Source organism: Rhea americana, unplaced genomic scaffold (genome assembly GCF_003343005.1).
Source record: "Rhea americana isolate MKP2758 unplaced genomic scaffold, rheAme1 scaffold_4, whole genome shotgun sequence".
Lineage (NCBI taxonomy): Eukaryota > Metazoa > Chordata > Aves > Rheiformes > Rheidae > Rhea > Rhea americana.
Window position 1 is genome coordinate 3,797,894 of NW_028186534.1, and position 15,353 is coordinate 3,813,246.

Below are 15,353 nucleotides of genomic sequence, written 5' to 3' on the forward strand. Positions count from 1 at the left end.
GGAGCCGGGGCTGCGCGTCTTCGGGGAGCCCAAGGTGAGGCTGCGGCGCCCCGGGGCGGCACCGGCGCCGAGGTGTCGTGCTCCGGGCTGGGAACCCGGGAATGCCCGGGGCTGAGGCGCCGTGCACGGGGCGGGAGCCGGGGCTTGCACCGGGAGCTGGAGCCGGTGCACGCTCGGGACGCGGCCTCTGTGCAGGGGCGGTGCGAGCCGAGGCGTGCGCCGGGAGCTGGAGCTGGTGCATGCCCGGGGGCTGAAAGCCGGTGCGGGGCTCGGCCTCCGCGCACGGCCGGGGGGAGCCGGGGCACGGCCCGGGGCCGCGGCGCCCCGCGGCGGGGCTGGCAGCGGCGGCAGCGCTGCCCGGGCGAGCGGTGCTTGCACCTGGGGCCGGGTCCCTGGGCAGAGCTCCGCGGCGAGGTGCTGCCTTCCTGCGGAGCAGGAGCCTCGGGAGCTGCCCTGCGTCCCGCACACCCCATGCGCCCCGGGCGTCCTGCTGCCGGGCCAGAGCTGCCTGCCCCGCGCTCCGTCGCAGCGGGATGTCCCAACGGGCAGCGATGTGCTGGCGAGCTGGCTGCAGGTATGGATTTGGGGCTGTTTTTGAAGGATCCACCTGTGGAACAATTACTTAATTCTAGTAAAACACACACTTTCTCACTTAGTTATTCTTCGGGTACCCAAGATACCATAAGAGTGACTATTGGTATGGTTCTCCAATGTTTCATTTTCACTATTCGATGTACAAATACATCTAAAGTAGGATCATAGCAACATGTTTATTAATCAGATTATAAAAGAAGGGAGAGAGAAGAAAAGACAGGTGCATTTAGTCACAGCAGCGTATCTTGCGGGAGAGCACTGCCTCTGCCCTTCAGCTGTGGTCTCAGGTAAGCTGGAGTACYGGGGCACAAGTTTTGTCTCTGTTTGGCTCGCTCTGGGCTTTGCCTTTCTTCATTTGCTGACAGCAAGACAGTTTGGCTCTTGGTGGGCAGCGAGGAGCCCGGAGCATCACAGTGAGTCCTGCCTGGGAGAGCCTGAGAGGAGGCGAGTGCTTTCCAGGGGAACGAGATTGMCTCTGAAACCCAAAAGGGAGGCTCTGGGGCCATGTGTGTCTGCTCTCACCTTCCCAGTCCATTTAYATCTGAGTTCAAGCTCACACCAAAAAAGCCTAGCAGGGCTGAAAAAGCCTGTATATGTGTTCTTAACTCATGTTTTCATTCTACTGTATGAGGTTTCCCTCTCTTGGGAATTTTTCCATACGATGGCAGACAAACCTTGATATTGAAGTCCAGGGAGCCTTAACATCTGCTAATGGTTAAAGCCTTTTTCAAGCCCATTCAATTTAGGGAGATATCGATGACATTTCATCAGCTCCACTAAGAACAGAAGATTATTGGTTTACTCTAGTGATYTTAAATTTGTGGCTGTAGGAAACATGTTAAGTTCTTCTTTCACTTGCGCATCCTCTTACTTTTCCAGTCTAGGGGAAAGTAGATGCAGAAGAGAGACCTAGGAAAAACTGCCTTTTTTCTGCTAAGATCAGTCTTCTGTTGTCTGGCCGCCCGCAACTGTGAGACTTTGGATTTCATGAGTCAGGCAGTTCCTTTCAGTCCCATGAGCCTGCTAAGTCAGGCTCCACCAAAAAAAAAAAAAAAAAACCCACCCAGCTCTGAAGGCCGCTAGTGAGCCCTGTTTACCCCCATTCATTCCCCTGGACCCTCTGTCATGGGGCATGAGCAGTGCTGTGTTTCAGAGATGTTTGGTGGTGACCGGGTCAGCTTCCAGCCCTGCTGACGTGGGAACGGGGCTCATCGCACGGGAACTAGCTGACTTCCAGCTGTTGTGGCGGGTGAAAGGGGAGCTGCTGGGGTGGCAGTAGGGTGACTTTGAACCCTGCTTATTGTAGATACAGGAAAGAGCAGAAAAGGCTGCGGTTCCTTGGATGCAGACCATCAGCGTTTTTCCTTGGAGACCAGGGCGAGGGGGCTCTTCAGAGCTAGAGCAGAGGTTGCGTCTCTCCCAGCTGGGGCTCCCGCGCCTGCTGAGCACTCCTTGYGGGCTCCTCTTTGTGCCAGTGCCCAGACCCTTCACTCAGGCTCGGGCAGTTTGTGGCAGAGGGCTCTTCCCGCCTGCAGGCAAGTCCACACGCGCTTTCTTGGGCCACCTGAATGCTTTTCCTTTTGTTTGCCACCAAAACAAGCAGCGACGCGCAGGCTGGGGGTGTACACGGCAGCTCKCTTGCAGCGCACGTTCCTGCAGCGGTGCCCTGCCTGCAGCGAGTGCCGGGCCTAGCTCTGCTTCACAGAACAAGCTGGTTGCCTCTTGCTGTCCCCGGCACAGAATAAGGTGCTGGTCGAGGCTTGTCCACATGATACAAGGCACGCTCAGAAGGACAGCAAGGGCGGAGAGCAGCAGCGCGGGGGCAGCCGCGCCAGCGCCTCGGCTTCTCCGTCCCACCACCGAGCGATGTAAATGGGCAGCGCGTGGGATGCGCGCAGACCTCTGGTGTCAGGCATGCACCTTTCCAACAGGTGATGTAGCGCTGCCGTTGGGTCACGGTTTCCAAAACAAACTCAGGCTGCTGCTCGCTCTGAGCAGGCGTTCCCGCAAGCTCTTGCGAGGTTCACTGTACGTGTTGGAGACCTTGTGGGGGCCTGTCCCTCTTCAAGGTGAGGCAYGGGGCCGGGATGTGAGGAAGGAGTATATGGGGATTGTGGCATCAGGAGCTTTACTGTGTGATTGTGCTCTTCAGACTCTAAYGGTTTACAAGAAACAGCCACAAAAAGGCACCCAGTGGGCAGACCTCGTTGTTAGGGGAGTGATACACGCTGCGGTAAGGTATGGTCATCTCCGATATGTCCTTTGTACCTGGGAATAGGGAAGGAAGGCTGGAACTTGCAGTAGCTGGAAGTGTCCCTCAGTGGTTAAGAGAGCTCCTGATGACCAAATCCAGATGTCCAGGTGCCAGTTCTGCTGTGGATCACTGGCTTTATTCCAAGGGTTTGGGTGGACATCCTGTCCCTGCAACCCAGTGGCATTGCTGAACAGATAATGCAGGTATTTGCTCTGGGTGCAAAACAAAAAAAACCCTAAAACAATAAAAAAAGAGAGAGAGGTTCCTTATTGTGGAGAGACGTGAGCATTTTCCCAGAACTCGCTTCCTGAAGCCCCTTGCTGTGGCTCTGTTTTTTCCAGAGGAACAGCCACGATGCCAACGTACCGTCGTACCGGCCGAGGGGCCTCAGGTGGTTGCTGAGAGCCATGGCTGTTAGCAGGAGAAACCACCTTCAGCTCCTGGTGTCTGCTAGGCGAGGCTCCGCAGAGCACTTTGCTCGCCCCGCCTGGGCGTTGGGATGTGGCGTGCCCACAGTGACGGGCTCGACGCGGCGTTTGCCCTCACCCCGCTTGGTCCTCACCCACGCAGCAGCGCGAGCGCGGTGGCTCTTTGTGCGGGTCGAAGTCTGAGCACGGGCAGCACGTGTGGCCGCGGGCGCCGAAGGCTGCGTTGGAGCTCGGCCGTGCGCTTGCTCGTTGCTGTGGGTGCTGATAACTTTACTAATGCAATGCAGGCAAATTCTTAATTACCCTCCTGTCTCTGCTTACCAAGTGGGGCAGCAGTAATAAATGCAGTTTTGGTGGTGCTTGAAGTGCAAGGTCTCTGTTTAGAGAGGTCACTGTTTTATCGTGACTCCGATAGCATGCTTTTATAAAAACAATTTTGGAGGAACACAGGCCTGCCTTTTTGCAGTGGTTAGCATTCATCTTATCTCTTGCCAAATGTTGACCCCTGTTAACGTTTTTCTGTTTCCTAAATATTTAATAATTGACCATTATTACTATAATTACTCTATTTTTCTGTTATTAAAACAAATACAAGTAACATGCTCTAAATTACCACCTTTTAGTGCGCTGATAAGTAGTTCTGGGCAAAGTCACTGATAGGGTTTTTAAATGATGCAACTTTGACAGCTTCATAGCTTATCTATTAAAATCTGCTGAAAATGGTCAAAATAAAAGGTTGGTTTTGCTTTTACCATGCCGCTAGGGCTCTGCAAGGTTTGCAGTAATCAGTTGCTTGCTGATTGTGCTCATAGTTTTTTTTTTTTTTTCCCCAAGTACACTAAGAGGAAGAATGAATAAACACCTAATAAGTTGGCTCCCTCAAGTGAATTAGCTTGGATGGTGATTTCTAATGCCACATAATAGGTAAATTGAGCAGTTAACTGATCTGTCATGATTTGATGACCAAACTGTAAAGTAGTAGAGGAAATACTATTTGAGCTGACTACAGCAGAAAATATTTTGAATGCTCAGTTAACTTTTCTCCATTCATTTCACTAAATTAACTCTTATCAAACTTGAAAGAAATATTTGTTTGGACCCATTTTGCATTTGAATCTTTTTAAAGCTTGTTAAGTTTCAAATAAAACATGACTGTATTTTAGAGAAAGAAATGTCAAGCCAGAACCATTAAAGCTTCTCTTTCTTTTAAGCTGAAACCATTTGCTAAAGGTGCCAATAGGTTAGATGTTGTGGTTGATCTAAAACTTTTCTGAAGGAAAACTGAAAAACTCTCTTTACTGACAACCTTGCTGGGAGTTGTCTCTGCTGAGGATACATGTCTTATGGTATCTTACATCTCTTGAACTCATCCTTCTAGCTTCTAGTTCTCCTTTTCAGGAAAACTTAGGTATTTTAGCGAATTGCACCAGAGTTTTGTTACACATCAGCAGATCAATAAATTGGCTCTGAGCTTAGCACTGCAGATGTACAGAGGAAATGCTAAAGGGTGACTATACCGTGCCAAGCCTCTGCCAAAGGTGGCCTCAGAAGTCCTCCCTGCAGCAGGATAGGAGCAGTGCACCTGCCCTGGGCAAGCATTTGAGCTCTCTGATCCTTTCTAGTTCTTCATCAGAACAAATGTATTAACTTTCAGGTTTGTGGTGAAAATGAAGGCACTGGCCCCAGCATGCTTGGCGGTAGAGACCTCTCTGACACCTCTCCATGCCTCTGGCTGGTGCAGCCTCTGGTCCCAGTTGAGTCCTGGATCAGGTGCTGTGATTCCCATTTAATCTGTGTGCCTTGGCTCCCTTTCCAAACAAAACGGAGGGCTTGGGGCAAATCTCTTACAGTGCATGCCGAGAGCTGAGCGCTGTAAGTGGTGCTGGACACCCATGTTCAGGCATAGCTTGTACGTACTTCTGTATGTAGTTCTGCTTCTTCTGGCATTGTCTCACAGAGCCACAGTTCAGTGAAACTTTTTTATCTGGGTACTTTCCTTGACTTGAAGCAAGGTCATGTCCCCTACTTATATCTGGGAATGCCTTACACTTCAGCTCTCTTCTTGCATGTTTGTTTTGGATAAAGCACTAATCCTGCGACAAGAGGCCTCTTACAGCATGGCAAACCTGCAGGGTTTGCAAGCAGCGTGTCTAAGGGAGCTGGGTTGCTCAACTGATGCCTCTGCTGATTTCACCCTTCTCTGGTACAGGCTGTATGAGGAAACAGGCTACAGACTCATTCTTAGTCCTTCCTGCGTAGGCATAKCTCCACTTCTTCTGCTAAATGTCCTACAGTAATCTGAGTAGCTTAGATCAGTAGGTTGCCAGCTGCAGGAAGGACTCCCTCCTGAGTGCTGGTCCTAAGTAACCTCTTGGAGTTTGGTGCTGAGTAGTGTTACACAAGAGTTTCTCATTGCTTCTGTGACTGCAGTTTAGGTACCTCCAGGTGCAAAGAAATGGGTGGCAGTGAAGGAAGAGGCTCTTCCTAGAGTTGGAGGGGAGGCTTGCTGCTTTACAGGCATCTTGCCTGCGGCAGAAGGCAGATGGCTTGCCTGTATGAAGGATGCCATTTAATTTGTTTTCACTTTAAGTGTTTTGCACACTGGGACATTTTTGCAGCAAACAATTTCGAAATACGTGGAGTGAGAAGACGCTGTAGATTCAGCTTGCTTGGTTTTTGTATCCAGCATGAGTGAGTAAAGCTTGTCACTTCATCAGAAGGTCACAAGGGTCCTTAAAAACCTTAAGGAATGGAGTTTGCATGGTTTCGAAATTGGAATTGGAGCGCATGAGTATAAAATGTGCCAGGCTTCCACATCTGGCGATGCAGATCATGTCCATAGTCGGTTATTTTATCTGCATTTAGTCCCAGTAAGCAGAATTGCGTTAACTCAGGGGAAAGATCAGGTTTTCCCCTTTTAAAATCTTCATCTCTGTAGATTCAGATCGTGTCTTAGGAGTAGGAGAAGTAACAAGAATATCTTCTTACAATCTTCTAGCAGAGGTGCGTGTGGAGGCACTGGTAGGTGGAATGAGAAGTGTGGCTGGGAGAGGACTTGCAAGGAGGGCTGTCCAGGAGGTCGTGCAAGGCCCCACTTTGCATGGTCTGAGGCAGTGGCCAGAGTCCTCAGGGTGTGGCTGCATGAGACTCTCCCATTGTGGTAGTGTGACACTCCACGGTGTCACTTTCTGGTGGAGCTGAGCTGTCCTGGAGGGCCCAGCAGCATGGAGAGGGTGTTTTTTTTGTTTTTTGTTTTTTTTTTGTTTTGTTTTTTTGTTTTTTTTTTTCCTGAGGAACTAAATTTAGTCTCATTCAGAACTTGCAAATCAAGGCAGAGGAAATAGCTCTGGCTACAAGATTTGGGGCAATAGAAAGAAAAGCAGAGCCGTCACTAACATGTACATTATCACTGTGTGTGTGTATTTAAATGAACTGTGGAGTACTTTACATCATGGGGCTATTCRTGATGCCTGGATTTGCTGACTGTAACGAAGATGCAAGATCAATACACCAAGCTGCTGTGAGCCTATTATCTGCATTTTGCTCTCCAGTGAGAACACGTCTCCAGTGACAGCCTCATGGCCTTCCTACGTAGGTGGCCTGAACCTGAGCACCGTCCCACTCCTGTAGTGAGTCTTTTGCAGCTGCTGTGGTCAACCAGGGCACTGACTGTGAATCAGGCAGGTGCAGAAAATGAGGCTCTTCACACACCTGGCAGGAGCCTAGGACCTCTGGAAGAGGTGGGGATGGGTGCAAGCTTTAGGGCCATAAGCACAAACTCCAGAGATGGTGATTGGCAGCTCCAAGCAGGGCGCTAGGCCAGCGTCGTTCCTCCCTCACTAGCCAGTAGCAGTTGCTTCAAAGCAAGGCGAAAGGGCCTTGAAGTGAGCRGTTAAGAACTGGCCTGCTTCGAGGGGCTGCTTATTTATTTTTCAGCCAGCCTCTCTGTTATTGTTTGATACATACCCTGACACCAGGGGGTTTGTAGATATTAATGAGTAACCATGAGCAGTTTAGTCATCTATACAAATATCCAGTCCTTCTCTGAATCCGACTAAAACTTTAACATTCTGTAGCAATTATCTACACGGAATAATTTGCACAATGTTATGACTAACAAGAGCTTTGTTTTTATTTTAAGTTGCTGCTTTTCAGTTTCATTGGCCATTCTCTTCAATTTTTGATACACTAGGTAAGTGTGCTTGACTTGCACACAATATTAAGGGACTAGAGAAAGCGTCCTGATGTCACCACACGTTAATCTCTTCTAAATGCTAATAGCTGAAATCTTGTCCCAAGCAGGCATGGCAGTAGCTGCCAGCAGTGCCTTGTTTCGTTCACATCCGAAAGACCAGGAGGGAATGACGCCAGTTTTGTAGCTATTCCTTCCTAGTAAGTGATTTGTGCTTCAGATTCTCCTTCCACTTAAAGAACAATGAAAGAAAAAAAAATGTATTATGTAGGGTTATCACTACCCTATTGCTTAAAAGAAAACAGTCCCGGAAATAGGAAGACCTAGCTGATCCTACAGCTAGTATTTTTCTTCCCAGCTTTACTTCCAAATGATATTTGTCAGACTCCTCCTAATCCCTGGCTGCCTAACAGAAAAAAATAGTCTTGCTTTCTCTTTCCCATGACTTTTTTCCAAAATCCATTTTTCCAGCAATAATATATAAACAGCTTCAGAGGGATTTTTAATGAGTCAAAACTTAAGTCTTGTATTTTGGAACCAGCTTGTTAGCTCTATGGGCAACTTCTGCTCTTTTTATTGTTTATAGCACCTTTTACCTCTGGAATCCTTATGGAGGATTAAAAGCTTGCATGCTGTGATAATACCAAGTAATTAACAATATAGCAGGGGTGGCTGATTCTTGGAAGTGAAGTCAAAGTTCTCATGTAATAACTCCTGCAAAAAAGTAATTGATCCTTGAGGGTCTGTGAGTTCCAGAAGGAGCCAGCTGGAAGGCAAAGGTATTTGAGGTTGGTCTGTTCACTCTTCCCAAACTCAAAGCCATGCAAGTCTTGATAGAATAGGCCAGTTTCTAAATTGGTGTGAGTATTACTGAAAATAGATGAATTTCTAAAGATTCGTTTAATGTGTGACCTGCAGGAGAAATAAAAATAAGTAGTGGGACAATACATAAATGTTCTAAATTAAATTTTATACTGTTGGATTTCAGTGGTTTTTTTTTATTTATTTTTATTTTCATGACTCTGTCCCTGTGTTAGCTGCATTTATACCTGCGTTAGCACCAGCTGCTGTCTCTAAACTTCTGCTGCGGCTGTAAGAATCACTAATTTATCTTTATTTTGTTGTAGGTAGAACTTCATGTCCACTTGGATGGAGCCATTAGACCAGAAACAATCTTACACTTTGGCAAGTGAGTTGCAGGGGGGAGAAATGCTCTGGGTGGCTCTGAATAATTGCTTTCTTCAGTGTCTTGAGCAGGGTGCCTGCACTTCTAACATGTGCCTGGATAGAGTGACTTGGGTTTTGCCTTGCCCAAACCCCAACTATCACAATGTGAAACACATTTTGGCTACCAGATCCTAACTGTTCAGTAAAAACACCCTATTTTCACTTAGTGCATGGGATGAGGCGTCATACAGATCAGTACCTGCTCCCATGCCTTCTGTTTGTCCATTTTGAAGACAAAAAGCTTATTTTGGAAAGCCAAAACAGGTCTTTCCCCATGTTCTGCAGGCAGCAACCCCAACAAGTGGTAGTCAGACTGTAATATCTTCACAGATCAGTCGTCTGGCTGTGTGGTGTGAGATTGTTGAGCTCTTTCAAGAACACAGTATTGCAGCTGGGCTAAACTGATAAGAGGTGTGTGAACAAGCAGCGACCCAGCACAGCAGTCATYGGTCTGTGAGCTAAGAGGAGCCACCCATGGCAAAAGAAGAAAGGTCTCATGTAAAGAGATAGCTATCTGCCTTGGATGCGTACCTAGGAAATGACACAGTCAGGTTTTTCTTTATTTTTCATTCTCGTTCCGCTTTCCTAGCGGTAAAGTTGGCTGAAATGAAAACTTCCTGGGAATGTCCTCTCGGTGGTGGTATCATACCATTTCAGAGGAAAAATTAATTTAGGTGTTCCTCTTTCACCTGCTGATGTGTGCATTTAAACCCCAGACTGCTACTGTTCAGCATGGCTGTTTGTTTGTTCCTAACAGTCAAAAAATCGTACTAGTGTGAGAGTGACCCAGGAGAGCACTCAGCAGTGACTTAAATAAAGGTTGCTCCCTTGACCGAGCCTGAATTTGCCTTCTTGCTTAGGTATGGCTTATGTGTGGGAAGCACCAGGGTAAATGATTAACTGGTGCAAGAACCTGGCTCCACAGCTGGAAACAAAAAAAGCCTCAAGACTTCTTCTAGCTGAGAACATTTGAAAAGCTAATGGGCATTAYCAGAATGTGGCAGATTTAAAGATCTCAGGAAACAGTTCGTAGGCAGAAGTTGGGTAAATTTGGGCAAGAAGTCATTTTTGAGAAGGAAAGGAAATGGTTTTGGCATCCTGTAAGCCCAGTAGACACCAGTGTGATGTAATTCCAAGGAGGAATAATCTTTCTAAAGCTTCTTCTCCAATGACAACCAGCCATAAATTTTGCAGTGCTATTGGAATAAATAAGATAGGTCAGAAAAATCAGTCTTATTTATTGCAAGATGCCCATGTGGAAAGCTGAGTAAGAATTTATCTTGGTTCTGCCCTTATTGCAGGAGTTAGCAGGCTGGACCACTGGGGTAAAATTCCTGATGGATGAGAGTCATCCGCTCTTCTGGCTTCCTTGGGGATCTACTCAGTCCCTGTTGCCAACATAGGAAAAGTGCCTGTATGGCCCCCAGGAGGGTCTTGGGAGCCCTGAGGCCTGGGATATGTCAGTCATTTGGGGGGGGGTCCCACATTTTGCTTTTGCTTGGCATACACTTGAGCAATGAAGGTTTCAATTCTATGTTTTAGCATATTTTTAAATAGCCCTGGTGTCCCCTGGAGCTGCCAGCCTGCAGGTCATGCTCCCGTTGGGTGGAACAAGTGTGTACATTATTCATAGACTCTGAATCTGTRCACACAAACCTAAAACCAGTGGGGCCATGTAGGAGACTACCTTAACCTCAGCCTGGACACAGGAAGCTGCTTGTGATCCCTTTTTAAAGGTAAAGAGCTAAAATAAGTTTGCCGGGTGGTGGCTGACCACATACAAACAACATGAAGCTGTTGGTATGTATAAGCCCCCATGGGCAGTGGCTTAACTCTGCAGTTTTTAGAAACTTTGGCTCAAGTTCAGTCAGATATGACTGACTTCGCCCCCACTGCCTGGCCTGCTACACAAAAATGTTTAGAGCAGGAATAGGCCAGCTCGTGGGATGGAGCTGCAGTGGGCTGAGCGTGCTCCTAGGCAATGGGCGGGGTGACCCAGGGGACAGTAATCTCAATAGCCATGGTGGCTGTGATCATCAGAGCTTGTCAACCAGAGACCTAAATCCAGTGTCTCCGTGTGTGCAGGTTGTCCTGCACTGGGCTGCAGCTGCCGACTACATGGCAGCTGTTCTTCGGGAAGCATTTGAAAGAAGTCAGGAAAATAACATTGCTGACAGGGCTCTGGGAGGAAACTTTCCATAGGCAGGTGGAGGAAGATGTGGACCTGGTTACTGGAACAAGCAAAGGATGTGTCCTGGGCTGCAAAGGGCAAGATGGGGAAAAAAGCCCATGCCTTGACAGTAGTGAACATCTGCTGAGTACCAGCAACTTAATCTGTGCTGATTGCATTTGAACACTGAGCGTAAGGCTGATTTCCATCTGGCCYGAGGCGGGAAGTGGGCAGTGTTTGCTTAGCCCAGGAGCAGTGTCACTTGGACTGCCTTCCTGCGGTTTGCTCCTTGGGATGGCTGCTGGCATCGGGAGGCTAAAGCAGTCTGTGGTGCTTTGTCTCTGCTAGCAGAGAAACATCCTTCAATCAACTGTAATTCATCATGGCAGGATTCAGGAGGAAGGAGGGTTATAGCAATGTCTAGTTATTATTCCTAATTTATAGCAGCATTAGTATGCAAGAAGACAGTGGTGGGGGGTTGAAGTTTGCCCCGGAAACGTGCAGCAACCTTAGCAAACAGCCCCGTCGAGCCGAAGGGCTGCTCCTGGAGGTAAAACAGCCTCTTCTCTCATGGTAGAGTTCAGGTGGGCTTTGCCATCGCCGTCTCTTTGATGAAAGCAGTTGCTGGAGCACCGTTTGCTTCTGACTGGTGTCCCGGCGATGTCCGCTCTCCGCTGGCCGCCTCCGGGTGGGCCGCGCTCCTGCGCTTGGGAGCTTCTCCGCAGCGTTGCGGGCTCTCGGGGCTGCGCACGTGGAAATGAACCTCCCTAAAGCAGTCCGCAGTCCTGCCGGTAGGACTCGGGCACGCCAAGACGTGATCCAGAGTCCGTTTAAGTGAACTCCCGCCGAGGCCGCAAACCCCGTGCGCCAGCTGCGTTGCTGCCGGGCTCACCGGGCTCGCCGCACCGCGGGGCGTTTGCGCCGCGGGTCCCGGGCCRCGGCTGCGGGGAGATCCTGGAAGGCGAGCGCGTGCCGCGTCGCTTCGGCGGAGGAAGGGTGGAACGCYGCCAGCCCCGGGGGCGCCGGCGGGACGCTCGAGGCCGACGAAGCGCGCGATAGCCTTTCGTGTCGGTGAAGTGTGGCCCTGTCCCTAGGAAAAGGGGCGTTCCTCTGCCCGGCAGCACCGTCGACGACCTCCTGGAGCACATCAGCTACAAAACCCCCCTGACGCTTACCCAGTTTCTGCAGAAGTTCAATCACTACATGCCTGCGATCGCGTGAGTACGCCGCGGGGCCGGGGGCTGGGGGCCGGCCGTGGCGTCGCGGGCCCGGCGCCCCCGGCCGACGTGGCCCCTTCCCCGTCGCCGCAGGGGGGACCGCGAGGCGGTGAGGAGGATCGCCTACGAGCTGGTGGAAACCAAGGCCAAGGAAGGCATCATCTACATGGAGGTGAGGTACAGCCCGCACCTCCTGGCCAACTGCAAGGTGGAGCCGATCCCCTGGGGCCAGCAGGAGTGAGTGAGGCCGGGGCAAATCCGTCGCGGGGCGGGCGGCTCGCGGGGTAACCGAGGCCTCCTCTCTGCTCGCTGCCGCCGGGGCCGGCGCTCTTCCGTCTCTCCTCCCCGTCAGTAGTGTTCCTTTTCTCTCCTAATGCTGCTTCGGCACCTAATTCTGCGCGCGCGAAGCAGCTGCGCCTGAGCTCTTGGCGGAAGCCGGCGCGCGCCCGAGCTCCAGCTTGCCTCGCGCGGGCTCCCCGCGCCGCGCTCGGCTCCTCCTCCCTCCTCTGCACGCCATCCCTGCTGCCGCGCGGCTGGGTTAAACCGGCGCCGAGCTCCGCGCGGCGCGGCGGGCTTCGCGCGGCCTCGGCGCGGACGGCGATCGAGCGCTGGGTTTGCTCGGCAGCGCCGCCAGCCCCGGCGCTCGGTAAACGGGAGCCGCGCCGGGCCCGTTTTGCGAAGACGCCTCCGGCGCCAGGGCGGCGGGGCCGTCCGGAGACGTCTCCGCAGGCTTTTGCGCCCTGCAAGGCCGGGCAGGGAGCGGTGTGCGAGGCGCTGGCGGCTCGCGCCGCGCTGCCGGCGACGCCGGGCTTTCCCCGAGGTGGGTCTGCAGCTCCTGCGTGCCGGTTCCCCCACGCTCTGCTCTACTGGCCTGCTACTGACTTCTTTTTTTTTCCTCCTTTYTCCCTCCTCCTGCAGGGGAGACCTCACTCCAGATGAAGTTGTTAGCCTCGTTAATCAGGGACTACAGGATGGAGAAAGGGATTTCTGCATCAAAGTCAGGTCTATTCTATGCTGCATGCGCCATATGCCAAGTAACGTATTGCAGCCCACCTGCTGCTCTGCTCCTCCCTTCCTGACTTGTCGGGTGTGTGTGAAGTCCCTTGGGTTCAGGTCCCCGCAGAAATGCTGGGACGGCACCAGTCATGTGGCTCTGGTTTCCCCGTGGGACCAGTGCTGTGGGCGAGTGGTGACTGTCCCTCCTTGTGCTGGGGAGACGGGGCCGGGGATGAAGGTGCTTTTCTTAGGCAGGGACTTTGTGCTCTCTGACTACGAGGAAAGGGGCAGCTGGATGTGGAAGAGGGCTATCTGAAGATCTAGCTGGTGTCTGAAGAACTAGCTAAAGGATCATGCTAAAGACAGAAAGAATTCTCTTTTCCTCTGCCGTGGGAGATGTAAYTTCTGCTAGTACCTCACTCCCTACCCAAGGGCAGGGGTTTTCCTCAAGCCACTTGAAGCTGCTTTCAAAGGGGAGGCCAAAGCAAGCAGCTGCTGGGCCAATGGTAGTGGCTGCCAGCATGTTCCTTGGGTCTTTCGGAGCATCCAGGACATTGCATGGGGTAAGGGCATGGGAGTAAACGGTCACTGGAGGAGGAACAAGCATAAAATCTAACACATCCTATGGAGTTGGAGAAATGAAACCTTCCCTGCTGGAGATTGTGCACCTACAACAGTATTCTCCTTATTTGGTCTTATGGTGGGTTAGCCAAAGAATTACTGTAGTGAACTCTGCTGATTTCAGCTCAAAACACATGTGAAATATATTTAAGTTACATTTTAAGTATGTTTGATAAAATCAGCAGCTCTGAACTTCTTCAGTAACTAGCGCTATTATCCAAAATAGGCAAAAACAGTTGCCTATGTTTCACTGGGTTGCTGTGTCCTGGGAACATTTTTATCTAGGGAAAAATGCAGTCAGAATGAGTTTGTGTGACACTAAGTGCCTTTCATAAATGAAAGTTTTAGATAACCTTCATATCATCACAGGTTTCAGGTGTGCTTAATAGGGTAGATGGTGAAAAGATTTGCTAGTGGGTACATGGTTAACTTGTCTCCAGAAATTTGAAAAAATGTATTCCTGGAAACTGGAAGATTTGAGAGTGGTTTCTTTATTCAGCCTTGCACAGTCAACACCAAACAATAGTTTGAAAACTTGACCTTTGGATTTCCAGCTCCTAGGAAAAGGAATTGTTTCCTTGTTTGTAGAAACTAGACAACTTCATATGCTTCACACCTGTGCCTACAGTTACAGCTCCTCGAAACACAGAAGTGGTAAATGCAGAAASTGGCTGGAGCAGTCAACTGCATATGTAGTATGGACTTGCACAGCAGTAGGAATTGCTCTTGCAAACATCTGAAAATGTGATCCCAGGGCACAAACTCTTACCTGGAGTCAGTTATGTGCTCGACACAAGAGTCTTTAGTGTCAGCGTTCAGGACATGCTGCACAGTGAGAAGCCACCCTTTGATTTAGGAAGTATTGATAGAAAGGCAGAAATGCCAGCTGGAACTGGTTCGTATTAAACCTCTTGGGTTAGAGCCATTATTTTATTGACAAGTATGAAACTGATGAAACAAGAAGATAAAAATGCATGCATTTTCTTATACGTTATATGATTTTGGAATCATACGTGTGCAACACATGCCTGTTAATTATTAACACTGAGCTTATCTCTGTTTCTTGACCTTTTTGCTAAGGGTAAGTGCTGTATCAGCTAATAGATGCCATCTCCTTTCTCTGTGATCATACTCTATCCTGATCAGAGAAAACTCTGAAGCAGTGGTTGGGCACTTACTACTCTTGTTCTCAGTGAAGCCATAAAGCTGCAAAACTTCGTGAGCATTAAGGGTCACTTTTCCAGGTGGCTAAACAGTTCCTTTCTACCAGATGTAGAATCCATCATCTTGACTGGGGGAATCTAGCATACTTTGCCATTGGCTAATGATGATTTTATAGAGGATCTCCAGAGATCTCTTCCAATCCAAATCATTCAACAATACAACACTTCTGACATACCACTTTTTCCCTTTTCCCTCCTCTTGCCTGGCTTGTGACTGTGTGAAAGCTCAGGAATGATTTGAGGGATTCCTCCCACACAGCATGTTACTGCACTTGTTCTGAAGAGTGATCTCTGTCCAGTTCAGCTTACCTTGGGCCAACTGCAGCAGTTGGTCACCACTTCTGATCTTTTTTTTTTTTTCTTTTTAAAGAAGAGAAAAACATGATGAGAGCAGTTTTATAGCCAGTAAATGTACTTGCTTCCCTTTGATC

The 15,353-nt window shown here is 49.7% G+C and overlaps 1 protein-coding gene across 1 annotated transcript in view; it reads left to right on the forward strand.

Annotated features, from left to right (window-relative positions):
• The window catches only part of ADA (adenosine deaminase), a 36,708-nt gene that overhangs the window by 13,080 nt on the left and 8,275 nt on the right, over positions 1-15,353 (forward strand). The window contains exons 4-8 of the mRNA XM_085314248.1: positions 5-34; positions 8,596-8,657; positions 11,960-12,082; positions 12,176-12,319; positions 13,001-13,116. Coding sequence (XP_085170374.1) covers positions 5-34; positions 8,596-8,657; positions 11,960-12,082; positions 12,176-12,319; positions 13,001-13,116 — 475 coding nt within the window. The remainder of the gene's footprint in view (positions 1-4; positions 35-8,595; positions 8,658-11,959; positions 12,083-12,175; positions 12,320-13,000; positions 13,117-15,353) is intronic.